Genomic DNA, 27,740 nt, shown 5'->3' with positions numbered 1-27,740 from the left:
CTAGTTAAACATGATGGATTCAGGGTCCTGGTTTGCCATTTGAGCCATATGTCTTAATACATCCTTTTTAGTTATGATACCCAGCAGCCTCCTAGAGGAGAAAAGGAAAGGAAAGGTCAACAATCATCTCATATATCATCCATTTTTTTCCCCTGTTCAGTGCAGGGACATTTTGTGAGTGCTTCCAAATAGCACTGTCCGTCTCTTCCATTCCCCAATTATTATCTTTTATAAAAAGCATTCTCACCTTGTGTATTTTTACTTCCCCGGCCATGATCATTAAGTGAAATACTTTGGGTTGTTACCTCTTTTTGTTGGGAACGTGACTGAGTGAGGAGCTACAACTACTGACACTTTGTTCGATAAAGTAATGAGTTCCTTAGGCTCAGGCTGCAGAGGACGAACAGCACAAAACCAAGGCACCAGTGCCCTGAGCTAGGGCATGGGGTTTAGTAATACATGAACTAAGCTAAAACACAAACTTTCTGAAACTCTCACTGCCCGACAGCATAACTCCTTCAAATTTGAGTGATAATTTCTCGTTTATGTATACCTAAATGAATTACATCTGTCAAGAAAAATGAGGCCTATGGGATGTCTGGCCCCAAGAGTAAAAAATTTCCTAACCCTCAGTATTCAAGGGCTTTTATTTCCAGTCCTTGAAGGCCACGAGGCACTGAATTTTAAAACTATGTCATTGTTATTACAGTTTTTCCACCTTTTATTTCTTGTAAGTGCTAGAAATGCAGATCAAAATTTCCAAATCCAAGCACTTAAAATCAGGACCTAGATCTGTGTCCCAATAATGGTCCTTATTTTCTTCATGCTGAAGACACTACATTGATAGTAACAGCTGCAATATATTTGAATAACAAAAAGGCTTTTTGTAGAAGACTAAATTTTAGTCTTCCATATTTGAAAATGCTGGCTCTGGTTTTGCTATCCTGTTGTCAAGTTTCTTCTTACCACTAGATCCTGCACTAGATTCTTACCAATGCTCCCAAAATAGCTCAAATCCCATTGGAATTATGGGATGTTATTTCTAGCGCACATGGTGCAGCTTTTTACTCTTCTAATTTCATGTTTGCCCATACTTTATCAGCTTTTTTTGTGGACTTACCGTTTTCCTTTAAAGAAAGCTGAGCAGATTAATTTTCCTCCACTGACATCTCTATCACAGTCTTCACAAGCATCTAATCTAGCTGGATGTCTAGAAACAGGCACATCCTTTGCAAACAATACTACTTGCCAGATCTGCCTCTGTTGAAAACTGAACCATAGTGGGAGTCAGAACGGTTTATTTTGTACTTATCTTTAGCTTATCTAAATGACAATACACTAAGGATTTGGGAGAACAGAATGAAACATGACACCCGGCAAGGGCCATTTTGATTCCGAGTCTGACTTCTTTTGCTGCCCCAGAGAGACACTGGGCGAGCTTCCCTTATTCTTCCATTCACAAAATAGACAAAAATCAAAATATTCACTTGACTGTCTCAGAGGTGCTGATGATTAGCTACTGGCTATACTTGGCTTTAAACAGGAACAATGGTGGTTTTGCTAATGCTGAAGAAAATCTCCTCAGATTCTCTAAGCGTGCTTGACTCAGCATCTACTCACCCACTGCGAGTGACAAGACACTGCCGGAGTCCGAGTTTCCGGAAAATATCTACCACAGTCTCCATTGGCGTGTGGTCAGTGACAGTGAAAGGGCTCAGGTTGAGGATACGCCGCAGCTTCAGCGGATGGGGACTGTTGGGTGGCAGTTCCGGGGGGTCTTCAGTGAAATACACGATAGAGTTGCTCACCACCCCATCCTGACGCTGTCTTGCATTCTCTGTAGGACGGAAAGATCAAGGTAGACAGTGAGTTGGGCTTGATAACAAAACAAAAAAAATTATCCTCCTTTGGAAAGCAAAGGTCGTAGTAGCTTTTTGTCTTTAATGTACTGAGGCCCCGGAAGTCGGGGTTACAGAGCAAACTTGAATTTCCTTGAGACATTGTTCCCTTGAAGCAAACGTAAGTGATATTTTTACAAACATACACTTTTGCTTGGTTGGGATAATGCTTTTCTGAATAAATATGCAGCTCATTGCATTCACAAACATCACTAATCCAATTTCTGTCAAATTCAGATGATTATATGTCATTTCCTCTATTGTGAGAATCACAACAGAAAACTACTATTACATGCCCAAAGGAGTGGAGCCAACAGCCTGTGTACGGTCCCAGCTGGCTTGGAGCAGTATGTTTGTTCCCAGACTTTTCAGTGGAGTGGGGGAAATCTGGGCAGGGTGAATGGATTTATTGGAAAGACAAATTCACATCACAGGGATCTGGGGGCGGTGTGGGTGTTGTTCTAGACCTGAACACCTCTCTGGCATGCAGGGTGAATTTTGTGGGTTTGTACTTAATGCCTTAAATAGAGTTTGCATATCTAGATTTTAAAAGGGCAGAAAAAATTAGCATCCTACTTAAAGGAAAATAGTAAAGGGAGGAAAAATGTATAGCAGTAAATGAATTTGATACATTTTTCTCAACAGTACATATTTGACCACTTTCAAAAGTTCAAAAGCTATCATTCATACTTTGATCAAACTACGAAGTGAACTTTACACTACATCTGGACTTTACATGATCAGTATAAGCCTTTTACTTTAAAGTACGCTCCAACAAGAATTCTTAGCATTGAAGAGGTTTATTTTCTTTGTAGTGTTTACCTCATTTCTACTCAACACTACAGGGTGCGACCAGTATATGAGATGGATTTCCAAATGACAGACAACTTTTCTCTCCCCAGAGTAAGCATATCATGTGTTTGGCTCTGAGGGTTTAACTCTTTCTTCTTTTTTGCATAAATTCTTGGAAATGGCTGGAATTATTATCTTTGATTAATATAGGTTGCTTCTGTTCTTGAGAGGTACAGCAAATCAGACATACTCAAAGCATATGTATATATTCTTGGAACTCATTGCCATCAATCAAAGTGCAGAAACCTGCTCCTGTGACTTGTAATGTGTAGACAGTAATGGTTTCCAACATGTTCCAGCCGCATTTTTTTTTCTTTAATGATCATTGTCTTGTAATATTTCTGGAACTGGAGCAGTGCTGGCTCAAACCTAATATCAGTACAGTATATGATTTTCAACCTTCTCACCCCACATATTACAAGCCCTATTGCAATTTATAGGAATGATGCTAACTTTGTCTCATCTTGTTTTGATTCATACATCTAATTTCAAGTGTGAGCGTGCCTGCATAGCTCTTTGATATATGATCTGTGGTAAGTGGTAACATTAATCAAACTGAAGGTAACTCAACTCCCACCCTTTGATAAAAACCCTCAACAGCTAGGTATTTCCTTCCTGAAGCTGCACCCAAAGCAATAGGCCCAAGCATTTCAGTTACCACATTGCTGTTCCCAAGGCGGCAATGACCCTGCACAACAGTGATTAGCAAAGCTATGACTTCACTCTTCAAAGTCAAACATCTCTCTCGAGAAATTTGAATGATGTAGTACTATTGAGCAAATTCAGTGGCATCAGAAAAATGGTGGACTTTGTATGCAGTCTCACTGGATGGGGGAGTTAGAGTAAAGGTAAAATAGAAGGAACAGACCATTTTTGCAGTCAGTGGGTAGGAAAACCAGATATAGCTTAACAGAAAGAGCAAAGCAAATGGATGACGATGTCTGGTTTTACAGAGTAAAAGGCTCTTGCCATAGCTAGAGGGTGGTTCTCTCAAATGTGAAACGGCCTTTCATATTCAGGAGTTCACAGCCTATACAAACTATGTTGCACTCCCAACTCCACACTGGGAAAGGTACATTATACAGGCCACCTGGCTTGTGTCCAGGACTCTGTCTTTTGTATGATGCCACTGAAGCTGGCCAAATTTAAGAAGAGCTTTACAGGGTCAAATACTCCCCTCCAGAAGACTGTAAAGTAGGTGCCATCTAAAATGTAGACACCTATTCCCAGAGAGCGACTCTGCCCACCTGACCTGCCTACCTGCTCAACGAGGACCAGTGGAAGGAGGCAATCCTCCTGAAGGTGCTTCTGAGCAATTGGAAGTGGCATTGCCATTCACTTTACAGGGACTGGATGCATTTCTAGAGCGTGCTTAGTGCTCCGCTTAGTAAGAAAGAAATTATGTAGGGGTAAATCACGAGGCAGAGAGCTGTGTGTGAACACGTATTTGATGTGGGGCTCAACAGCTATTGCCTTCATCCAAGAAGTCAGTTGTGTGAGGGAATCGGAGTACTTCTCCTGAGTATTCCCACACTGCTGATGCACAATTTCTTGGGCCAGAGAAAGAAGCTGAAGCTTCTTGGTTGAAAGCATGTGTCTACATAGTGCAACGTGTTGTCATACAGAGGCACCAAAGCTAGTTCAAACTGAGGAGGCATTCTGCAGGGCACAATGCAGTGAAAGGAGAGATACTGGTGTGGGCCTGAGTCTGCTCTTCAGAAGACCTCATTCCCTGGCTACAGTGCTGCACAGATGGGGCTTATACTGTTCCCAGACATAACTCCAGTATCTCTGGATGCTGTCAGGATGAGGAGGAGATAAGAACCTGAACAGGAGAATAAAAGATGCTTCACCACATGTGATGTTTACCTCTTGGCAAGTAATTTTATAGTTTAAGGAAACTTAGTGTATGGCTCCATGAACGGAATTATGAAGCAAGCTGAGGTGAAGGTTTGCAACATGTTAGCTACTCTGTGATAACAATGAGCAGTGACTTCTTCTGCAATAAATGCAAAGCAACTTTGGCCTTCAGTGAAAGAGGATTAGCTATCAAAAAGTTGCTAGCATGGTACAAAACCAGTGTTTTGCCCTGCCCTGTACTGGAACCATATACTGTATCTCTTGGAAAAGTGAAACCAAATCCAGATTTTAAGTTACAAAGACACAAACCATACTGGAAATATTAACTGTTTATCATAGAGTCAGCACGGAATGACATCAGGAGCTGCCATACTCATCCTAAGAGAAAAAGGGTCACCAAAGGTCCCTGACAGCTAAGGATTTTAGGAAAACTTATCTATGCAGAGAGGTTTTTGATTTTAAATCTCAGTTTTGCCTCAGATCCTATGAAAGATGCTCTTAATTAGACCTCATCAGGAAACAGTACCTTTTCCTCTGGAAAATGTGGATGTCAAAGAAACCGTTTTCAAACAGGAAAACATTTTGACCTAAAATGTTTGCTGAGTTTATTTTTAACTGATTTATTTGTTATCAGTGCATAGCTGGACATTTTCACACAACTCCTAGTGAGCCCATTCAGCCATGTTGCCATTTATGACCTGAATCAAAAGACTCAGTTCCTCAAACTTCCCTGACTCGCTTCAGATAGCGTCTGATTTTTCTGCTTTTAAAGTGAGGGCTCTGCATCTTCACTCCATGCAATTTTCCCACTGACATACCTCCCTGCAAAGGAGACGCAAAAGGCTATAAAGTTAGGATGGCAGCAAGTGTTACAGCCATGACATGGCACAGACAGTGTAAAAGCCAGTCACAGTGTAGGCTAAATACATCTAATTAAGGTTTTCTACTTCTCACAGGGGAATGCAGAAGACATTTGAAAATCATTGGCAAGAGCAGGGTAAAATACAAACTGTTTTTTAAATGGTATCAGCTCTCAGCATTTACACATTTGGTGAAACTTCAGACACATATTTACTTTCCTAGCTTGGCCATACAAGGCATCTTTTGTTACTACCAAAGGAAGATTAGCCTTCTGAGAAAATCAGTTGTTTGAAAGGGGTTTGCAGCTGGCAGCCTTGGACTTCATCTTGGTGTCTTTAAAATCCTCTTATAGTGAGACCGGTATACAAAGGATTATAACTTCATGGAGACTTTTTTTTGCTTGTTTTTGGAGGAGGGAGGAAGGAGCAAGCAGTGATAGTAGGCTTTTAATGAAAAAGTTAGATTCCCACACTCCTTGGAAGTTAAATGACAATTGTACAATTAGAGGAGCTGTAGAACTGGCAGTAAGGACTGTTCTGCTTTCCGGTGTTTTGAGAAATCAGTGACATACATAACTAAATGCAAAATGAATTCAGTTCATAAACTATTTTCTCTAACTGAAATGACAACTTATATCACAGAAGGGAAAAAATGAGAAAAGAATTTCTTACTGAAGAGAATTCCGCACTACATTTTAAGGGGAGAAAACTGGGCTCTGTCATTTCTTTTCTTCTTCTGCATGTAGTATTGATGCAGCATTGGTGACTTTCTGCTATGGGATGAGAAGAAGGGAATCAAGTAACAGCTGAGTGTCCTTAAATAAATGAATATAAATTTTAGGTCTAATCACTTAGACGGAGTCTTTTTACATCCAGGAGACGAAAATAAATATGCATCAAAAACCACGTGCTTTAAAGAGCACTGTTATTTCAAATTTTATTTTAGCTTTGTGAGTAGTGAGCAGGAAAGTGGCCGTCTCAAATAGCCCTGATTTTCCATTTATGGATTTTCTTTTCTGAAGAATACAGGAGTTTCCGTCTGAGACAGCAGCTATTTAAAGGTGCCTGAAGCTGAGGGATGAAACGGGCCCACACAGACAGGAATAATTCCATGTCAAGGAGATTTGGATATGCCAGACATTCCACTCCCCTGAAAAGTATAAGGCAACCATGCCCAGCCAGCAGCCTGCCTGCCTGCCCAGCTGGCCCTCAGCACCACAGGACTGCCAGAATTGGGAGCGGACCATGGGGTTGATTTGCCGCACTCGCAGACCTCTGCAGCTCTGGATGCCCTGGGTACGGGGAAGGTGGGAACTCTTGCTTTCATCCAATCTACCTGTCTGTTCAATCCTCACCTAGCTATCAGGCCAACCAGGAAAGGACCTGATGGGTCAAAACCTGTAATGACCTGGGTCGGGTTCTCAGGCAACCAGGCAGCTATCCGCTGGATGCTTGACAAAACTCAGCCATCTTTACCGAACAACATCCTCCACTGAAAAGCTTTCCACCTCTAGCACAAAAGGCCTGCACGTGAGAAAAATTGAGATAGTGCAACAGAAAGAAGCACAGGGACTTGCACTTCATCACAGGGTGACAAAGGTTCACGACTGCCCCAGCTGCTGCCGGCGCCCATGGATACTACAGGAAGCTCAGCACTGCAGTGGTTTTTCATCTGCTTCTGGCAAAACTTCTGGCCTTATGAGTCAGGTTTCTCTCTGTTGTCTTTAGCAGAATTGTACTGTACTCTTGTGAGTGATGACAAAATTAAGCTGACAAAATTAAGCCCACAAAATTCAAGTCCACAGAAGTCTACCAGGTGGTGTGCTACAATAGAAAAGATTCCAGCTATGGATCCTAGGAACTAGTAAAAGCCTGACTTGGGGAAAAAGTTAGGTTTGGTTCTTATTTATCCATTCTTCAAGGTGAATAACACTGGTAACATCCTACCCTATCAAAATTCCTGTCAAAATCAAATTTAGGTACACTGATACTCTACTCACTTATTGCAAGAATCAGCTCTCGTCTCTGTGCAAATCCAATAAGTCTCTCCGAGTCTTTTGAAACCACTACTGGAAAGCCATTGTAGTCAGTCTCCTTGATTAGTGTCTCAACATCCTCCACCGTCATGCTGTCCTGCGTCAGAACAGAAAGAGGAGCTTCACCACGCCTCGGTCTCATGACGTCAGTTGCCAGGGTTCGGTGGGTGAATTCATCCTTCACATCCAGAAACGGGTAGCCGTTCAGATGAATGTGAGCTTCATAGATCCCTTCTTTCCCAAAGGCGTCTGCCACCCACTTGCTTGTGACAGCTGCAGCCATAAGAGGCACGATGTACTCCAGGCCTCCAGTTAGCTCAAACATAATCACCACCAGAGAGACCGTCATACGGGTAACACCACCTGCCAACAAGGAAAGCAGTCAAGTTTCCCTCAGTGCTCTTGAGGTATACATACTAAGCAACTCATTTATATTTTTGAGTCTTACACTCAAAAAGGCAGGAGATTTTTCATGCTGAGTACTTTGCCCTTATACATTGTGAAGTATTTTTGGGCTTATTTCACTGAAGAAAGAGATTTTTCATCTACTGCAATTTTCATCAAAAAGATTGAGTGAACTTGCTCAAGCCAAAGATGCTAACGTTGAAAAGCAAATAATGAATGCTAAAAGACTGAGCTATCAAACCAGAAAGCATGCCAAAAAATCAGCTATACTGGATATCTGAGAAACTGAAACATCCTGCCATTAGCCCTCTGAAAATGACTCCAAGAATCAGCTAAGTACCATGGCGGGGGCAGGTAGGGCGTTGAGAGCTGGCCTTCGCATTGGTTTACCTATCGCATTCATACTGAAGAGAAAGCTAAGCATTATCCTCGGGCACGACGTGGTTACAAAATCCTACATAAGGATAGTTTAGGGCCACTGCAAGAGCTATGTTACAGCTTAAACCCTAGCTTTTGATATCAGAATAACATACAATTTGAACTGTATACAGCTTGGTCTGAGGCCATCTAGGCATGCAGCCATAGATAGGGTTGTAGCTGTATTTTTCAATCTAGTCTTTCTGTCTTAATTTTATAAGCAAGCTCCTTACTCCTTCAGTTTACATTAAAGGATAAAAATAATCACATAACTGCAGACAAGTGTGTATGTATCACTGAATTATTAGGTAACATTTCTTTGCCTCTGTTCAAAAGGTAAAGGTAATAAATCTGCTATTTTTAGGCCTCAAAATACAGCACCATTTTAGATGAGAGAAATCAGAAACAGGTCATTAAAAGATGTTTTTTATCTAGCATCATACAGGAAAATTAAATTGTTGATTATTTAACACGATGATCCGGATATGACTTTCATCTGAGGAATGCCTTAAACTTCTGACTCTGAAAAGCTGAGAGCAGATACCAGAGTAAGGATCATTTAATACTTACTCTGTATCTCTTACTCTAAGTGACACAGGTCTTGGGCTTAACAGCAAGCAGTGACCATTCTGCTGTATGTCTCACCATACTATTAAAATCACTGCATCTTGATTTGGACCTTTTAAAAAAGGTCAGAGTTGATGTGACTAGCAGATCGACTGGAATATCAGAGCAAAATTTTTGTGTATCATCATTTCTTTTATGAACATTAAGATCATTTATGGACAAGAGAAAGCGCTTTACTCTTTTTGACAGTAAGATTCATCCTAACTATTTTAATGTGTCTACACTGCTGTCGGTGTTCACATCCAAAGGGGTGATCCAGATTGCCTTTATAATCTCTAGACCAAAAACAGGCGCTTTTGAGGCCAAATTCATCTGTTCATTTGCCTGGTTTTAGATGTCTATTGCCAGATGAGACTGATCTTTCCAGTATCACATTTTTCTGGTTTGACTGTGAAGGGTGTCAACACAACTAGTTCAGATGTTGATGTCTACATTACAGACATTAAATTTAGACAAGCAAATCCCACCCTTTCTTCCTCTATAACTGATTGCACAAATGATCCTACTTTTCTAACATGAGATTCCAAAACTGAAACTTTTCCAGCTCTTCCCTGAGTATATCTTTCATTTCAAATCTACCCAATTACATTAATCATGTGTTATGCCTCCCCACTATTATTTCATCATCTAACGACGGTATCAACAACAACAACAAAAGGAGCTAGAACATACAAGTACAGAAGGGGAAAGATGATCAAGCAAAAACATGTTCAGATGGTATGCTTTTAACATTCCTGTTGCATCTATGACTAGAAATTTGGTATGTGAGGTATTATTCAATGATCTTGCTTTAATAGTTAACAGATCATTCCTGTTATATCCAATAAATCCTATTGATTGAATGTAATCAGATGTTAGCCTATGGTCAAAACAAAAACTAAATGACAGCCCAGTTGACCATAGTGCGACACACAGCCAAAGTAAGACCCAGAATTTTTACCTCTGCGTAGCTTAAAATTTGGCCAGAACTGGGAAGTTTGTTCCCTGCACTGATAGAGAGCACAGTCTAAACAAGGAAGTAGCGTTAGTCCAGCTACAGTGGATTTCCTTACACCAAAAGGGAAAAAAACCAAGCAAAAAACACTCCTTCTTGGAAACCCGTAGCCTAACTTCAATTTTTTCTTTCCTTCTATGTGCTTTTTGGCAGCTTACAAGGAGTAGGCATTGGTGACTGCAAGCCTTTCTTTTGTTGACTGCCTGGCAGATCACTGGAGAGACCATTTGAGGAAGCTGCCCATGCTTTAGCCCATCACATCTATTACGTCCAGAAATGCCAGCATAGCACCTAACACAAACACAAAACCCTCATAAACAATTTAGGTCCTGAAACATCAGTGCTATCCACGCACAAAGCAATGATCAGCAGGTACTGTACCCAAGCAAGCTGCCGCTCCCACCATAGCGTAAAGTCCTGGCGTGACGCAGTCTGCCCCAGGTCTGCACCAGTTCCTGAAGATGATCCAGTCATGATGGTGATATGCCAGCTGCTCTACTCCGATCCCAACCATCCTGCCAGCCATGGCTCCAACAGCCATGCTGGGAATGAAAAGACCTGAAGGGATCTTGAATAAAATATAGACACATGAGCACCTTGACAAAAATTACTAGTAATGAACTTATTGATCAAACAATTTATTATTAGTGGTAAGAGAACTCCATTTCCTTATTAAATGCCATAGCCACAGATGTTCGCTGTGGTCTGAGGGAGGTTTCTGCAGTGACTGAGTTTGTGTGGCTACATGTGTATTAGTAGCTTTATAAAATTTTAATGCATTTTTTTAAAGTAATTTTGAATCCTACCTGCTGCATCATACTGAAATTGATAGATAAATGGTGTTTTGCAACTTTTAAAGTCAAGATGCTCCTGGTTTTGCCTTTACTGCTTCAGGAAGTCAGGAGCTGCTGATGGTTCTGTCATGGGCTTGAGAATAAGCTTAACTGAAAATAACATCTTGATTTCAACTTCTGTCACACAGAGTACTTTACAGTTTTATTACTACTCTTTCAGGCTAAATCAGACCAGATTTTAAATTAAATGTCAAATGCAGAATAAAAATTTAGAGAAAGGAGGCTTACTGCTCAGAGGCAGCTATTTCTTCATCTCAGCTTGTTATATATTTTCCACAAAGTTCTGTGAATCATTACCTTGTGGTCTGCTACACAGACAAGTCACAAATCATTAAAAAACAGTATTGAAATGGAAAAAAAAAAAAAAAAAAGAAAATGAAAATTCACTTTGCCTTGGCTAAGTGCATTTCCTCTTAGATGTCAAGTGTAACTGTCAAGTTGGAGACAAATTTCCTGGTGGAGAAGACAACTCAGATCTGCTGCAAGGGCTTGCATGGAGTTTTTGTTGGTTTTAGAGAGGAAAGGTTGATATATCTTTTTAATTCTGAAAATATACCTTGAGCTTCCCAGACAACTGAACTAACAACCTTGGCATAGTCCAGGGGTGTTAGGGCTGATAACAGCAGAAGCTATATCTTCCCCACCATATAGTGTTAATTTTGTTGATACAGTTGGATTGGACTTTCTAAAGCTATTTTTTCTGTTCTTTTCCAGAATAGTTGAAACTGTCAATTGCTTCTAGCAAATTTTAAATATATAGAATAAATAAAGAACCACATATCAAACAAAACTCAGAAGTTTGTAAAAAAATGAACAAGCATAACAACAACTGGCTGCCAGCCCCAGCACGAATCACTGTCTGCAGTGAAGGGCATCTCATTTCAAATCCTCTTCCAGAAATATTAACCTGTGCTCTTAAACTCCCACTTATTCTCCCTGCTCAGGAAATCAGCCGGACTCAGTCACTGGTCCTAATTGACCTTCTACCAGTCAGTAGTTCTTGTCATCAGGGACATCCCAAAAGGAGAAAATACGAACGAAAAGCAAAACTCCAACAACTTCCTACTATTTTGGGGGTAACAGGCCTTCTAAAAGATGGATCCTCAGGTCCAGCTCAGTTTTTAAGAGAAAGATGAGATGCTTTAGCTTTGAGTGTGGCATAACATATAGTGTATAACTCAGAAAAACTTTCCATCATCTGCTGCAATCAGATCCAGAACTAAATGCTCAGATAATGGGAGCTGTAGACAGACAGATATGTGTTTTATATGGGCTCTAGCAATCAGATATATAAAACTCACCACAAACAGCTTTGTATATGTTGAAAGCTTGGATAAATTGTTCTTGGGCCTTTCATCACCCATTTATGGGGAGGAGGAGGAATGGAAAGAAAAAGTTGCAAATCCAGAATAATCAAATGGTACATTTGTCAGTCCTCCCACTCATTCCTTCTTTTTTCCAAGCTACAGTGCTTAAAAAGATTCAAAAATAGAACTTTTCAGCTACTTTTATATTTTTGTGAGGTTTTAAATGCGTAAATCAGTAAATTCAAAGCTATTACTTCCCTGAGCATAGCTACCTTGAGGCACGCTAAGACATTAATCCAACAAGACAGACAACAATGTAAATAGTCCGTATCCCTGCGAGAGCTGAAAGACAGCTGCAGTGGGAATCATCTTGAATTTGCTTACTGGCAAGAATTTAAATTCACACCCAGATTTCTTTTTCACTTCATAAAACTGCAGATGACTGGAAGGCGGAGAAGCAGGGCTCATCCCTTTGCTGCGACAGGGGCCCGCCGAGCAAGGTGCTGGCGGGCGGGTGAACCAGCAGGCATGTCAACTACACCTGCGTGGCTGGGTGTAAGTCAGAGGCACAGAAGCCCTGCCAGATAGACCACAGCTGCTGATGCCAACCCATCCGCGCCCTGTGCTCGCGACAGCTTCTGCGCCTGTCCCCGATTTACCTTCATGCCGAAAGTGAATATCGTGATGACAATTTTAAACACCAAAGCCAAGGCGAGCTGCCACATGGCGGTGTAGACTCCGGGGCCGGCCGGTCTGTCGGGAATGTCATCTACTGGCCGCGTCATGTTTGGGTCATTGATATAGTCGCAGAGCTGGGAGGACTCCAGGGCACCGCAGTCATTGAAGAGCTCTGAGATCAGCTCACTGGTGCTCCTCCGGGTGTAGGGGTTGGGGTAGGCGATGATGGCGGTGATAGCCGTGATCACTATGACCTCCAGGACTGGGTATTTCCCGAGCCTGGTGGTTTTTCGCCTCCTGCACCAGGCGATGTTGCATCGGATAAAGAGGGTCCCCCAGAGGCCACCAAAGACGCCGAGCAGGATGAAGGGGAAGAGCTCGGCCATGTACCAGGGGGTGTGGTACTCCACGTAGAACAGGACCAGCCGGCTGTTTCCAAAAGGATTGATGGACCTCAGTGTGAAAGCAGCCACGAGAGCAGCAAAAAATGACCTCCAGAGGGTTTTTAGGGGAAAGTAGTAGCTGACCTAAAACCAAGCAGAGACCGTAAACACTTCACTGAGTGTGACAGAGGGCGTTTGCTTTAATTATTCACTGCAGCACTGGCAAGTGAGCCATCGCTCTGTGTTTCATCTGTCACTCTACATCTGGCTTCACTGGGAACACCAGTCCTTACCACAGCCAGAACATGTTCACAAAGGCATCAGAAAAGGCATTTTCAGTTTTCAGATAGGAAGCAGCAACCAGTGAAAAATCGATAAATCTAAATCCAAAGTTGCTGGCTAGAGATGATAAGACAGGTGCTAGGCAGCTCAGCCCATCCAGCAGCAAGCTGAAAGCTGGAGAAAGCTCAGCACAGTGATACATTCCCAGATTAAATAATTTTGTTTGTTTCCAGAAAGCCAGTGCTCTTCTTTTACTCAAATTATGCTAAAATACCTGGTTATTTCTTATTACTAGAAATGATTATTTTTGCTTTAGAAGAAAAACAAGCATATAAATATTTGAAAAATAAAGAGGAATATTAGAAAAAGGCATCAAGTGAAAGTATATTTATTGAAGCGAGTGAACTGCCAAGTCTCACCTCTTCCAGGCTAAAAAGCACGCCTCCAATCGGAGCCCCAAAGGCAACAGAAACTCCTGCGGCGGCTGCAGCCGAGAGCACCTACAAAGCAAATATTTACGTACAGGGCATGAGTCCTTTGAAACACCAAGTATCTGGACAGGGAAACTCGAGATGATTTGAGCCAACCTCACCTCTCTCCTCTTTCCTTCGTTCTTGCTGTACTTTGAGAAAAGGCTGCTGAAGAAGTTTCCGCAGCAACAGGCCACGTGGACTAACGGCCCCTCTTTCCCAAGGCTGAGGCCTGAAGATACCACCAGAACCAAGGTGACTGTTTTGATTAAAAGTGTCCACTTTCCCAGGTAGCCCCTAATAATGAACCCACTCAAGATGGTTTTTATCTGGAAAGCAGGAAGAACATGTTGAAGAGCTGAAGAAACCTTTTCTACTGTGAACTTGCAAATGGAGTTAAAACCCCAGCGGAGTTAAAACAAAAATCACAGACTGCTTGAAAAGAGTCAGCGATGGAGAGAAAGAAACCGTAGGTAGGATAACTTTCCCAGTGATAGCTGAGCAGGGGTTAAGCAGACCACGCTTTTACTATTCTTATGGGTGGTCCCCTGCATCGGTAAGGAGTCTTACAGAGATCAGCAGAAATACGAAACTGTTACATATCTCCTTGGCTTACGGATCAGAGCTAAACTAGACCCAACTTTAACAAAGCAGAAGAAAGCAAATAAACAACCACAGACTCTTCCAGTTAAAACAAGAAAAAAAAGTTCTAAATATTTGGAATGGCCATGCCATAAAAGCATGAAAGTATTATGAAATGAGAAAGTCCAAGAGATCTTATTTTTACACATTTCCTCTTAATTTTGCATGTGAGTGGCTAGAATAGAGCACAATGCACGTGCACGACACACAGGCTGCAGGGTGTGATTTGGGTTTGGACTCCAGCCTTGGAAACGGACTGGAGCTCAGCATCACCTCACATGAGCTATTTACATCAAATATGTGAAAACGCATACACGTGACTATTTTGAAACATGGAAATGATTTAAATATTTCAAATTATTCGTGGTGGGTTTTTTTTCCTGATTGGCTATGAAGCATTTGGATCCTTCTCCTAGAGATGAAGAAAAAAAATATGCCAAGATTTCTAAAATTTGGGCTGTTGATTCTGTCTGTCAGATTACTAAGTGTCCTGTGGTTCTATAGCGCTTTTAACAGAAGACTGCCTTGAATTCAAAAATACGCTGCTTGAATTACAGGGTTCCTTATTTTAACAGCTTAAATAGGGATTGAGGCTCAATATGTAAAATACTGAAAACCAAGTAGAGATTTTGGCTGTCATAATGCTGTCATGCCAGCATGACATGGTGTACAAGGACACAATTTGCAGAGGATGGACAGCCAGACAGTTTTCAGGCATCCCAAATGATGGGCATCTCACATCTTCAGTAGCTTAGGAAACCTTAGCCTTGTAGCCCTCCCTATTTATTTTATTTTCATTTTATTTAAAGCCTAGCCTAGCAAATGACTCTTTTTGTAACTGGCCCAAGTAATTTCATCCGAGGAAAATTCTATACAATCTTCTAGTGAGTATGTGCCTCAGGCACAAAAAGTTGGAGTCCATAAAGTGATGACTGGGAGTTGTCGATTTTTAATTCAAGCTCTGGCAATGAAGAAGTATGTACATTAACCTGTCACAGTGACATTTGAACATTTTCTAGTATGAAAAATTTAGATGGGCACCATGAAGTCATGTTAGACAAAGGAATGAAGGCAGATGAGATGGGAAGACAATCTTCTTGTTCCTATGCTATCTTATAGTACAGTTCTGGAATGGGAAAAGGCAGCAAATTATCTTTTCTTTGTTTGGTTTGTTTTTTGGATATTCATCCACAAAGAAAAACTCACCTCTGGGATTCCAGAGCCACAGGCATAGGGAGCAAACACTCTGACCAGGGAGACTGCCAGGAAAGCAAAACATAGAGCCCACATAATGTATAGAAAATAGTTTAGAATGTAAGCACTTGCACCCTAGAAAAATAACAGTAACAAACATTGTTAGACAAATGCAGGTTGGTAAATCTCGCGCTTCTACTAGGGATCATGATGGCATGGAGCCTGGTCTTTTCATTTACATGCTACCTACTGCGTTTCCTCAGGAAGGACAAATGGCTTTATATACTCCCACAATTTTATTACTCATGGAAAGAAGCAGCATACTAATATGTACCTAACCCAGTCCATACAGTCTGTTTGCAAGGGACCCAAACACCTTAAACAGAGCATCTTTCAAGCTCTAAAAAATTAAGCCAACCACAAAAAGTTCCAAAACGTCAAACAAATCTGTCATAAGGGCAGAAGTAATTGGTGATAAAAAAGCACCTAATGAAGGAATCTGCTGTTTCATCCCGTGGCGGGTGACAGGGGATGAGACGCTGATACATCTTTTTCTGAGGGCTGGTATTCAAAGGTCAGCTCTCCATGCAGATGGTGATCTTTTCAAATGACATCCCTATGTATATCAGTAGCCAGTTCGGTTCACAAACGGGAAGGGTAAAACCATAAATAAATTCTTTCCTTCTATATGATGCTATCTATGATAGGGTTGAAAATCATTTGAAAACACAATAGCTTGGCAGATCCCACTCAGACACATCTCAATCATTTTTGCCCTGATATTTTAAAAGCATTCCAGCCAATAATAAAACCTATTTTCAAACTGAATAGCTTTACTTTACTGACAGAATGGAAATGCTAATGATTATTAGCAACGGTTGACTGTGCAGAGCCATAGTGAAAACATAGTCAGTAGTGACCTTCAAGCTTTCTATCTGTCTCCAATGGTCAAGTCAAAACTGTTGTTAAAATCTGCCCCTCCCTCTTCACAAGCATAATTTTTTAGATTAATTTCAAAAACCCCACCTACGCAGACAAAAGAGAATCTAGTCAGAGGCATCGAATTGATACAAGGAGCTTAAGCCTTCAAACAATCTCCTCGAGCAACATTGACACTACAGAATAAAAAACAAGATGAACCTCAGTGCATGAATTGGTATGAATCCTTCACCTCTAAGTGAACTCTTCCTACCGGATGCAATCCCAGCTGCTCAAGAACATCAGGGCCCCTGTCTTTGCTCTGCAGGACAGCAGCCTGGATATCAACATTATGATAAATCAAGTAGGAACACAGGCATTAATCAGTTGTATCGTGTTTTCAGTTAACAGAGCTGGCCAGGCCCAGTTCCCAGTCATAAAAAACCTAGAGCTGAGAAGTCTCCCTGTTTGCAAGCCTGCAAGGAATCAACCTTTAACACTACGAATGCTTGCTAGCCTCATTTTCCAGGTCTCTGTCCAATTGAAGAGACTGTAAGGGAACCACTGCCCTTATCCTTATAGATATATTTGGAAGAAGGGCAATTTGTTAAGGTCCTCTTGTGCTTGCTGAAGTTAGCAGATGGCTTTGCTGTTAACAGCAGAAGAGCAATACGATGCCATTCCCCAATGCCCTAAGACTAAGCAGTCATGGATCCCACACTTACAGTGATTGACATCCGTCTGTAGTAACCATGGATCTTTGTTGCTACAGCTGAAGACAGTCTCATTTCCTCATGAATGTCTTCTCCTAGTGCTTTCAATTACAAACAGCTATGGCAATATTTACTCTTCCTCTAGAGAAAACTCTGGATATGTTGCCCCAGGACAAAATTCTCCTGTCAGTGTGAACCTGGTGTAACTCCAGAGAAGACCAATGTCATTACAGCAATTTGGCCCTACAATGTTGAGTGAAAGCTGCAGTTGAGCTTCTAAATTCACTGGAGTCAAATTAACTTTGTTTCTTTTTACTTCCTCTTCTTTCACATCTCAGAAGTCACATGAAAACTATGTCAGCTCGTTACTGCAGTCACACATCCACCTACAGCACTGTGGCAGGACCCCAGAAGAGTCTATATGGCCAGTTCAGTCTTATCCCCTATTTTCCAGATATCTGGCATTCTGCAGGTCCAATTGCAGGAGTTTCTAATGATTAATAATAGGAAAACCTTTGGGAAGTGAAGTAGTAGTAACTCAGTATAGCAAATGGCTCATTTCTCATTCATTACATGCCGTTACTAAGGCCCTGAATCAGTAAAAGTCCTAAGCACGTACACTGGAATCAGAGACCAAAAACGCTCATCAGCAGAGATGATTCTGCTAAGACCTTTTCCGCTAGTGGCTCATAGGACTCACCCTGGCAGCAACAGTAATGAAGCATGCAGGGGAACTGAGCAAAACTTTGTATTTTAGTTTGCAAGACCTAGCAGTACTTCAGAGCTGGTGTTAGTCCAATTCAGGTACAAATGGAGCACAACTGAAAACAACCCTCACAAACTCAGAATACTGAAATAAAACACATCCCTCAGGACACCATCCATGGCTGACCAATGCTTGTTTTCTCCAGAGGTCGAGAGCTCTACTCTGACTTGACTTGGAATCTCACGGCTTGCAGACTGCCTCCAGTGGGCATTACAAATTGGGAAGTGGGTTCCAGGTAGAGAGGGGCTTCCTTGTCTTACTGGTGTCAGCTTCATGACAGGAGATCCAGAAGCCCTGGGGTGGGAATCCATTCCATTGCTGGATCCAGTGTCACGAGCCATGGAAGACACGGGGCCCTTTCCTCTGCTTTGGATAGATGTGAGGCACCAGAAATGGGGTCCTCAGCTCCAGTGAAGTTGAGGTTAGGACCAACCTGGGTCTGCAGAATAGGGAAGCTCCGGGTCACCAGATACTGGCTAGAGATCTAGCTGAAGGGGATGGCATCTGATGTGCTTTAACACACCCACTCCTTCAGTGATTTTGAAAATCTCTTGCATCAAAAAACTCTTCACCTGCCCTTTGGAAGCAGTTCAGGACCAGAGGGATGAAGGTTATCATTGGCCTACAAAACAGTGATTAGGGAAGAAAACATAGCCTGGTATGTTTCAGATGTGCTATTATGTTTTCCATAATAATTTATATCAAGACTGTGCTTTAGGCTCATTTTATAGGACGACTAGAATGAAAACATTTTTCAAGAGATGCCATAGGAAATGTCACAATTGTCAGTGAGAACATATGTACAGGGTTTATCACAGCCATAAATCGGCAAAACCACAAAGAAGAACTGATCTAAATCTTAGTCCTCAAAATGTCAAATTTAGTTGTCTATGATGAGAAAGAGTCAGAGTCATGCATAACAAAGAAGACACATCTGACCAGAGTACCTTTAGGGAAACTGTTCCAAGTACTTTCTGTCTAAAACATGCTCCAAATTAGTCCTTCTGTGCACTACGCATTTTATAGGGCTGTTACCCAAATATCAGGCACAAAATGAAGCAACATACAAAAAAAAAAAAAGGCAAGATTATCCTGAAATTCAGTGTATGTTGATCCCTCCTAGAGCCCTCTACAGCTACAGGAATCATGCGAAACTTGCCCATATCATAAGCCTTTTGCAGCAAAACAGAATTTTTACTTCCACATTCACATTTCTGTTGGGCTTTGTCTGGGATTTCAATGTAACAGTAATAGACAGCTATATTATTAATATTTACAGCATCCATCGGGCCGTGGCAGGCAGAAACCCACAGATCTTAGAGGCCCATTTGTTTTGAGAAAGAGTCTAAAACTAAGCCAAGATTAACCTTTTTCTTCCACTGTGACAGTATGTTAGGGGGTTAGAAGCCCAATTTGAACACAAAGTGAGTAAAGTTTCACAGTGCCCAGCTAGCTGGTACCTTTCTTATTGCCCCCAGCATACAACAGTCATGACTGCTGATTTCGAGCGGCAGGTGAAAGCAATAAATTTTCTCAAGGATATGCTCTGTTCATATATCCCAGCCTTTCAGAGTAACAGCATGTCAAACACATGCACAGGATTTCCAAATCCCATAACAATTGTAACATTCTCTGCTTTTTTCCCTTCCCACATTTTTTTGTTCTTTTAAATTACAACATCATCCCCAGTCCTGCAACTTTATACCAGGATAATATTTCTTCAGTGTTACAAAGACACAAGCGCCCAAACCATCTGTTAATGAAGACCAGTGTGAACCTAGCAAACCTCTGGCAAAGGGAAGCTTGGCACTCTGGACTGGCAACTGTGCAGAGAGATTTCTGCCTGCGATCAAATGGTGGGAATATTCAGGAACAGTGAGCACCCCACTACTTTCACTACGGTTAATTAGAACTATGGAAAATTGGGCTATACATATACACAGATGCTCTCATCTGGTTCTACTTGTACTGTAAACCTAAAGCAGCACTGAAGGGAATGTGAATGACAAACCTGTATGGTGATGAAGGTGCCCTCAAACACTTTCTGCAGGACCAGACCACCTCCACACTGGGGGAAGATCTGAGACAATCTCTCCAAGTCACCCATTTTTTTAATTGCCTGGCTGGAGGTGATTTCTCCCATAGAAGTATATATTTTCTTCTCCTATTATTGACCAAACTGCATTACCAGATATTTTTTAAAAGTCCCATTCCATAGTCAAGCCAGTTCTCTTCAAAGCCACATTCATCCCACCTCCATGTCATATTCAATTTTTGTCATATTCAAGTCACCTGTAGAAATGGGGGGAAGGGGGAGTTCAAGACAGTAATTCTGCCCAGAATTTCGAGTTGTGAAGGAATCAATATTATTCAATACATTGACTAGCTTAGGTTGAAAAGAAAATGTCCTTTTCATATTTTTTATAAAAGTATCATCTGCTAAAAGGAGTGTAGAAAGGCTGCTTCTGATGTCTTCAAAACAAAACTTTCATCTGCTTTGCTTTGAAACAACATTCTTTGTATTTAAAATTACTACAATTTAAAAAAAAAGATAGAAAAAAAGTTCTTAAAATATAAGTTTCCTGTCAGACCAGATCAGCTTTTTCCCTTCCTGTCCTCTCCCCCTGCAAATTTTTCACTTCGGCCATCTCCCAGGGAGCCCATTATTTCCCCAGCTTTCAGCACTTATCTGATAGAGAAACTGATTGCAAGGGCATAACAAGCAGTTCTTATGCAGCTCCCACTACTACTCACAGCATCTGAATACATAAAAACCATCTGCAATCCTGAAAATTTCCTCTTAAATGTGTTTGTCAGGGATCGTCTTTTTTGTCCCATAAAATTGTGTTTGAAAGAAAAAAAATGGATAGCAGCTCAGGTCCCCTGGTAATTATGTTATGAGTGTTATGAAACACTTTTGGTTTAATACGGATATAAAGAGAGAATGATCTCGCAGTTTTCCAATTTCCATCACACATGACACTGAAACAATAGGGCCTCTCCCAAGTTAAGCAGATATTGCTTGCAGAAAGGTCTTTTTTTGCAGCGTGCTCAGTTCATTACTTTCTCTTTCAGAGAAACTCTCTGGAGGGAACATCAGCAAGTATGAAAAAAGGGCATTCTTTGGCCTGCTGTGACCCCAACCTAATCAGGTCTCCCGTACCTCAGACTGGCTTACAAGAAGTTCAGACCATTTCTGCCACTGGGGACATTTGTCCCTGTCATCAAATGTAGTTTCATTAGACGTCCAGCAGCACTGCTCATGGCTGTACCAGAAGGCAGACAGGCAGACACCCTCTTTCAGGTCTGTCATCCAATCCACAGCTAAATCTATCACTCCAGCTAACGTGCCTGGAAAAAGAAATGCAGAAAAAGAAATGCGGCATTAAAAAAATATCAAGTCACAAGGAAAATGTATCTAATTATAATAACAGCAAAAATCCATGATTTGGGGAAGCAGCTGCAATATAAGCACGAATATACCAAACAACTGGGGGTAACAGTGAGTTTGCAAAGAAACGGCCACACCAACATGTTGTCTGACCCCAAATGTTCTCTTGGAAAGCTTTTATTTTAAATATTATGATTTTCATACGGACTGATTGCCAAATAGGGAAGGCATAACTGATCCTGCAGTCTGTCCCAGGCAGGTGCACCACTTGACTGAGATAAGCAGGACTTCAGGCGGGGTGTGTATACACATACTAAGCTGCAGGTCTCAAACCACGCTGTATTTCAGGTGTAGAGGAGGAGGAGGATACGTATGTTTTCCTATAACCTTACTGGTCCCAACGCAGCAAACTTTTAGAAGGATGATTTCAGTACAGAAACAATATGGATGCCAAATTCTGACTTAGGAACTTAACAGAATTGGGCTCTCGATGTGTACATTCATTAGCAATCCAAATGCGCAGAATAAAATGATCCTTCAAATCCTCTCTGTACCAAACGAACCCTTATTTCTGTTTTTCCCCAGTAATTACACAGAGCTACAGTGACACCCGGTGGCCACCGGACACAAACAAGTGTAAAATTGATGTGGCGAGACACAAAAAAGAAAATCCTGCTTTCCTAGGGCATTTGCTCATCAGCGATAGTAACCTGCCCCAGCACCAGCACCCTCAGAGCAGGTGCGTCCTCAGGAGCGCAGCGCCAGCAGGAGCGGGGAGGCTGGGAGCAGCCAGAAGACGGAAAGGCAGACCTGCCTTCGGTCCCTCTGTCCGTAGTTTCTGGAAAGCATTAAACCACCAACTGACAGAAAAGTCATTTAGTGCTTTCCAAACCCCTCTCACATACAATGGAAAGTAGAAGTCAACTACATTTTTGCTGGTAATCATTAATACAATTTCAGGAAACCAGTAATGAATTTGAACAGAATTCATCGGTGCATTTCAGTAGGACTAAAACACTGAAAAAATGCTTTGCAAAATGCAAAACAGTTTCGTTTTATGTGTCAAAAACGTTTAGCTTTGTGGCTTCTGCTAAGAATGCAATTACATGAAGCAGGGTTGGGGGCTGCTCCCCTTTCCCCTAGCAGCTGGGGCACACAGGTGGGTGGGTTCAAGAGCCAGTTTATTTGACCTGGAACTAAAGTTTTCTGCTTTTCATTTCTGTGAAAGAGGAAAAAAACCCAAACAAAACATTTCAAATAATTCAGGCACATGTAACCTGTTTTTTATTCCACCAAACAGAAAAACCCCGTAAGTGTTCACAGAGCCTTACACAGAAGTGTATCTTCTCACTCCCTTGAGAAGGATACTTGTCACCACGCTGACAAGTGACGTGACCCTGGTAGCAGTGAAGAATTTTTGTTGTATAGGAATAATCTGAAGAAATATGCAGAAACACTAGACAAGATCACAAAAAAGGCTGCAGGAGGGAATAATGATGTCTGCACCAAGTATTTTCTTTCATGAAGACCTTGGCTTTCTCTTGCTTACTCTCTTCCATTTTCCTAAGTTTCTATGGAAACAATGAACCATATTCTTAGATGATGATAAATCACTGCGTTGCTACTAACATCAGCATGCATAGATTACTGAGTTTTGCAGTAAATTCTAGATTCTCCTCCAATTTTCTGAAATGAAACTTTATAGTTTCATTTCGGAAATAGTACAAAGAATCCTCAGCGCTTGGCCATGAGCACCAAATGCTGTGCCTCTTGCATCTCTTGATGGACCTTTATCATCCTCTGCAGTTACCCCAATCTTCAAAGCTCAAATCACACTTAATCAGCCATTTGAGTAGGCTACCTAGCAGAAGGTACAAAGGAAGGCAGGCTTTTGAATGTTTTTCCCCAATAAAGTTAATAAACAGAGTGAGGAACAAACATTCAGTTCTCTAATATAACAAGCTCACATGCACCACAGCGCCTCTAGGTAAATGTGCCTCTAGAAAAAAAATCCCTTTTGCCAAATGCTGAGGGATCCACATAAAGAGGAAAACGCTACATGCTTTACAGAGGAGAAAATCCTGCAGGATAATAGTGCAGTAGTTAATGCTTCACAAGCCAAGTGACCAGGGCTAGAATTTTTCCAAGTTCTGCATCTCTGCAACTTTAAGTGAAATTAATGGAAGCTGCAGAGTGTGCAGCATCTCAGAAAGTCAAGCCTTTAATTTCTGGTGCTTACCGTGGCTTCTCCATCAAAGGAACTGAACTTGTTCCCTCTTTTGTGTAACCTCCTGCCCAGAACAAAAAATAATGAAGCGCTCCAAAGCTAGGAAATGCCGAACTTCATTTTAGGTATTAGCCTTTTACCTCTCTCCTTTTCCTTTGGTTGATGATGGCCAATACTCATCCTTTACAATGCCCTAATGAGAATGCTAAAAATTTGCTTTGAAAACATATTTTTCCCAACGCACCTGTGACACAAAACTGCATCACCCAAGTGGCATGGCACTGAATTACAAAGGGGATTTTTGCACATCCAGCTCCAGTACTGGAGCACTTCAGTATTAGTACAATAGTACTTTTTGTCACATCACTTTAGAAAACACAATCTCTTTTGCTGATCTTCTATAAATAGCATATACCTTCGGTGGGCTAGTTATGGTTAGGTTGAGGGATGGCCATTGGTTTGCAGGCAGGATGGGCAAAGTAAAAACTCAGAATTCCTTAAAAACGAGTGCCTAAAAATTTGGCACTCACACCCAAAATTTTTAGGCTCATTTCTCCTTACATTATATTTCTCCAGAAAGTGTGCAAACTTTCTGACTGAGACTGGCCCAGGTAGTACTCAGTATCTTTGTCTGGAGCATGTTGTGAGCAGTCTTCATCTGATCTCCACACCAAACAGCATTCACGGATGTTACGTGTCGGACTGTGGCGACAGCGAGGGGCTCCGCTCAGGCTAATTTACGTGTGCACACTCACTCGTGAAACTTTGGTCTGATCCCAAATGGCTGCTGTTACATTCTTAATATACTTCGGTGTTACTCAGAACATACAGCTCTGACTCTGAAGCTGGCTCTGCTGTGAGCAGGAAGCCAGAGCAGACCCCTCCAGCGGTCCCTTTCCCACTCATGCTTTTTCTGGGACTAATGAAGGATGTGGGTGCAATGACACTCCAAAAATGACATGAGTGAGGGCTACTGCCAAACTGGATGGTCCCCTCCTTCCTCCCTCCATCAGCTCCTTTCTGTCAGCAATATTTGGATTGCTTGCGGCCCTGCGGTGACCAACCCTGCTGAGCCCACTGATCAACTGAAAACTAATCTGGCCCAAACCCATTTTTTCCGCCAGGCAGGTTCCCGATCCAACCCCCCTGTGCAGCTGCACATGCACAAGGCAACAGGGCCTGATGACAGGGACACCGGAGGGCAGAGGTGACTACTTTTGGCCACATCGGCTTGCATTGGCTGTGGAGGTGCAGCCTTTGAAGTGTTGCAAAACCTGAAAGATTCAGTTGACCAAATCAGTGGTATTTAGGCGTCTAGATCATTTAAGTTCACTGTAAAGTCCTGGGCCTGAGTAACTCTTCCAAGTGCCTCTGGAAACACGTGGAGGCCCCTGGCATCCCCTTCCAGCGGAGGGGCAGCAGGGGCAGGGTGCTCCACACAGACCTTCACACCTGGGTACTACTCCTGCTGCTTTCCCCCTCCTCTCCCACTTCTCGCCACCCCCTCTCCTTGTCTCTGGTAATGCCTGGACTCAGCTGCCCAAAAGCTCGGCCAGTGTCTGTGAAGCTGGGCCAGGCTGCTCCCCTTGGAGCAGTGGTAGCTTCTGCCTGCTCAGCAGGGGAAGAGGGACCATGGAGGAGCCAGGCTGGTCCACACAACCCTGTGTGATCATGCAGGTGCCCTCATGGCAGGCCGGCTTCTCTGAGCAGGCAATATTTCAAGCAGAGAGGGAAACGACTCTTGACTGCACCACCAACCTCACCTCCTCCCTCCCCAAACCTGGTTAAGAAACCTCACCCACTCATCAATAATCCGCCCACTCATCAAAGAGGTGTTGATCCCTCGCTGAGGCTGAGATGGTGCCTCTCCATCTTTGGCTTGTCCCAGAAACGCTGGAGGCACAGAGCACATGTATCATTTCAATGGCAGGCAGAAAAAGTCTAGAGAGTTCAGCCCAAATCATGAGCACGCAGGTAATTTTTGTTCTCCAGCTCATTCACAAGTCCTTGCCCCAATTTAGAAACAGACTAATTTGATTTGACTCTGAGATAAAACATGTTGTTCTGCACCCTTGTCATTGAAAAGGTTGCAAAAGCTAACACATCTCAGCTGCAGCTTACCCTCCACCTCCGTTCCCAAGCTGGACGTACCAACATTAGAGCTTATCAGAGGTCAGCAGCTCTGGCTTTCGACAACCTTGAGGATTTCAGAATGAGGTTTCATTGCAAACTGGAACTGAAACAAACCTATTGGGATATTTTTACTAAAATGGGAGTGAGTGTATATCACATTCTCTGTATGAGCGAGGGGATTACTGACCAGCTTGCAGGAGGTCACTAGAGCCCTCAAGGGCTTACTCTAACTTTATTTGCAAGCAGAATTCTCCATCCCAGATGAGGCCCACCCTGGCCTTTCAGCAGCCCTGGTAGTACACAGTCTATCAGACTCTCTTCGCATGTCACTCTCCCTCAAAGCCTTTGTGGAAACAGGTATATCTCTACAAAATAACATAATTTGCCAAAAATGTCACTTCAGCAACATTTTCTCAAGAACTTTCCCAGTACTTCTGAGGCTCCCGAACAAACTGTAATAAACGTATTAACTTGACAGTTGGTAAGCAGGAAATTCACACCATTTGGAAATTATGAAACTTTACATCATACTTTTACCAAGCAGCGTGATACAAGAGCACCCTGACATCACTGAAAAAGCATAAAAAATGGCAGCTGTTTCAAACTTGGTAATAGAAGTGCAGCTTTCCAAGTTAGAAGATGTGCTAAGCTGTGCAGAAGACAGGAGACATTTAGGAAATTAATTAATTTGCCATCTGAGTTTGAGCAGGCTGTTAAATATGTAATGTCTGTCTGGCCTGGAAGCAGATCTGAAACTGAGTCTGAAACTGTATTTTCCCTTCATGCATATATAAAGAAGACAACCCAGTGGATATAGCAATTTACGAAGCTCCCCTTTGAGTGTCCACAACCAACATTTTCTCCACATCATAGTATCCACTTGCAGAATTAAAGTAAATGAGAACAAGAAAAAAAAAATCCTACCAATAAAATTGACTTCTGTGAATCAAAGATTCAGAAAGTCAAAGTAGTCCATCGAGTGTAAAGCGCTCAGATGTGTATTTCCAAAAGCAATAGAAAAATCCCTCTACTGGTGAATAACATTTTTCCTAGGTCAGCACTCAGCAGGAGACTTTGCAAGTGAGTATTTTTATTAAGCATTATAACTGCATGGATGCATAGCTGTCTTTTTAGCTTGAAACATCAGTGGAGAGACAATGAAGTAAAAAGAGAAGCAGATGGCACTGCAGCAAACTTGTGTGAGATGGTTCTGGGCATAACTATAACGATAACACACACGTACCTGCCAGTAGTCCTATGAGAAGCATTACAACCCATCCTGACCAGGCATCCAGCAAACTCTTGATGAACTCCCATATGGATTCCTTACTTTTGCTTGTAATCTGAAATTAAACGTATATATAGATATGTTGCTGATTCAGGCTGACACAGTTTTAGTGTATAATGTTTAAAACAAAAAATATTTTACCTCCTAGAACATGTATACAATTTCTCTACTCTCTACTCCCCCTAGTCCAAATCATTTTTTAGAGGTGCTCTGCTGATTAAGTTGCTGGAAGCCCTTTCATATTTACAAACTCAAGACATACCACATCCATATTTTTAGAAGTCCTCCTCAAGTCATACAACAAGGTAGGAAGCTATAACTTTGGAAAACTGCTTGTTTTTCTCACCACCAGGATGGCTGTAACCCAGGGACTGCAATGCATCAAAGCCGGACACCTTTACCTTTCTATGGCGGTCAGTGTCGCGTGATTTTTCCCGCAGCCAGTCGATGGTATGGAAATCTTCGTAAGTCCCAACGTCGGGGAAAGGCTCATCCAGAAAATCCATCAGGTTGCCAGAACCATTCATGTCTCCTGCATTGACCAT

General features: G+C 42.0%; 1 protein-coding gene across 2 annotated transcripts; it reads right to left on the bottom strand.

The window, feature by feature from the left end:
• CLCN4 (chloride channel, voltage-sensitive 4) lies at positions 1-27,740 on the bottom strand. Of its 2 annotated transcripts, XM_009586481.1 has the most exons (11): positions 27,597-27,740; positions 27,151-27,250; positions 21,320-21,507; positions 15,772-15,894; positions 14,046-14,252; positions 13,873-13,953; positions 12,770-13,315; positions 10,331-10,517; positions 7,471-7,869; positions 1,621-1,837; positions 1-91 (listed from the first exon to the last, which is right to left on the bottom strand). In XM_009586481.1, exons 1-11 carry the CDS (start codon positions 27,738-27,740, stop codon positions 1-3), a joined length of 2,283 nt encoding a protein of 760 aa, XP_009584776.1. The 2 variants fall into 2 exon arrangements, with proteins under 2 accessions (XP_009584776.1, XP_009584777.1); XM_009586482.1 differs by lacking the exon at positions 13,873-13,953 and having other exon boundaries at positions 27,597-27,722.

This window comes from Fulmarus glacialis, unplaced genomic scaffold, assembly GCF_000690835.1.
Source record: "Fulmarus glacialis isolate BGI_N327 unplaced genomic scaffold, ASM69083v1 scaffold11541, whole genome shotgun sequence".
Lineage (NCBI taxonomy): Eukaryota > Metazoa > Chordata > Aves > Procellariiformes > Procellariidae > Fulmarus > Fulmarus glacialis.
The sequence above is the reverse complement of the archived record's forward strand: the minus strand, read 5'-3'. Positions and strand labels throughout refer to the sequence as shown.

Coding starts and splice junctions, on each gene's coding strand:
- CLCN4 (XM_009586481.1), bottom strand. CDS start 27,740: ATGGTCAATGCAGGAGACATGAATGGTTCTGGCAACCTGATGGATTTT. Junction 27,251..27,596: donor ACACTGACCGCCATAGAAAG/GTAAAGGTGTCC, acceptor GTTTAATTTCAG/ATTACAAGCAAAAGTAAGGA. Junction 92..1,620: donor TGTCTTGTCACTCGCAGTGG/GTGAGTAGATGC, acceptor TTTCTCCTCTAG/GAGGCTGCTGGGTATCATAA.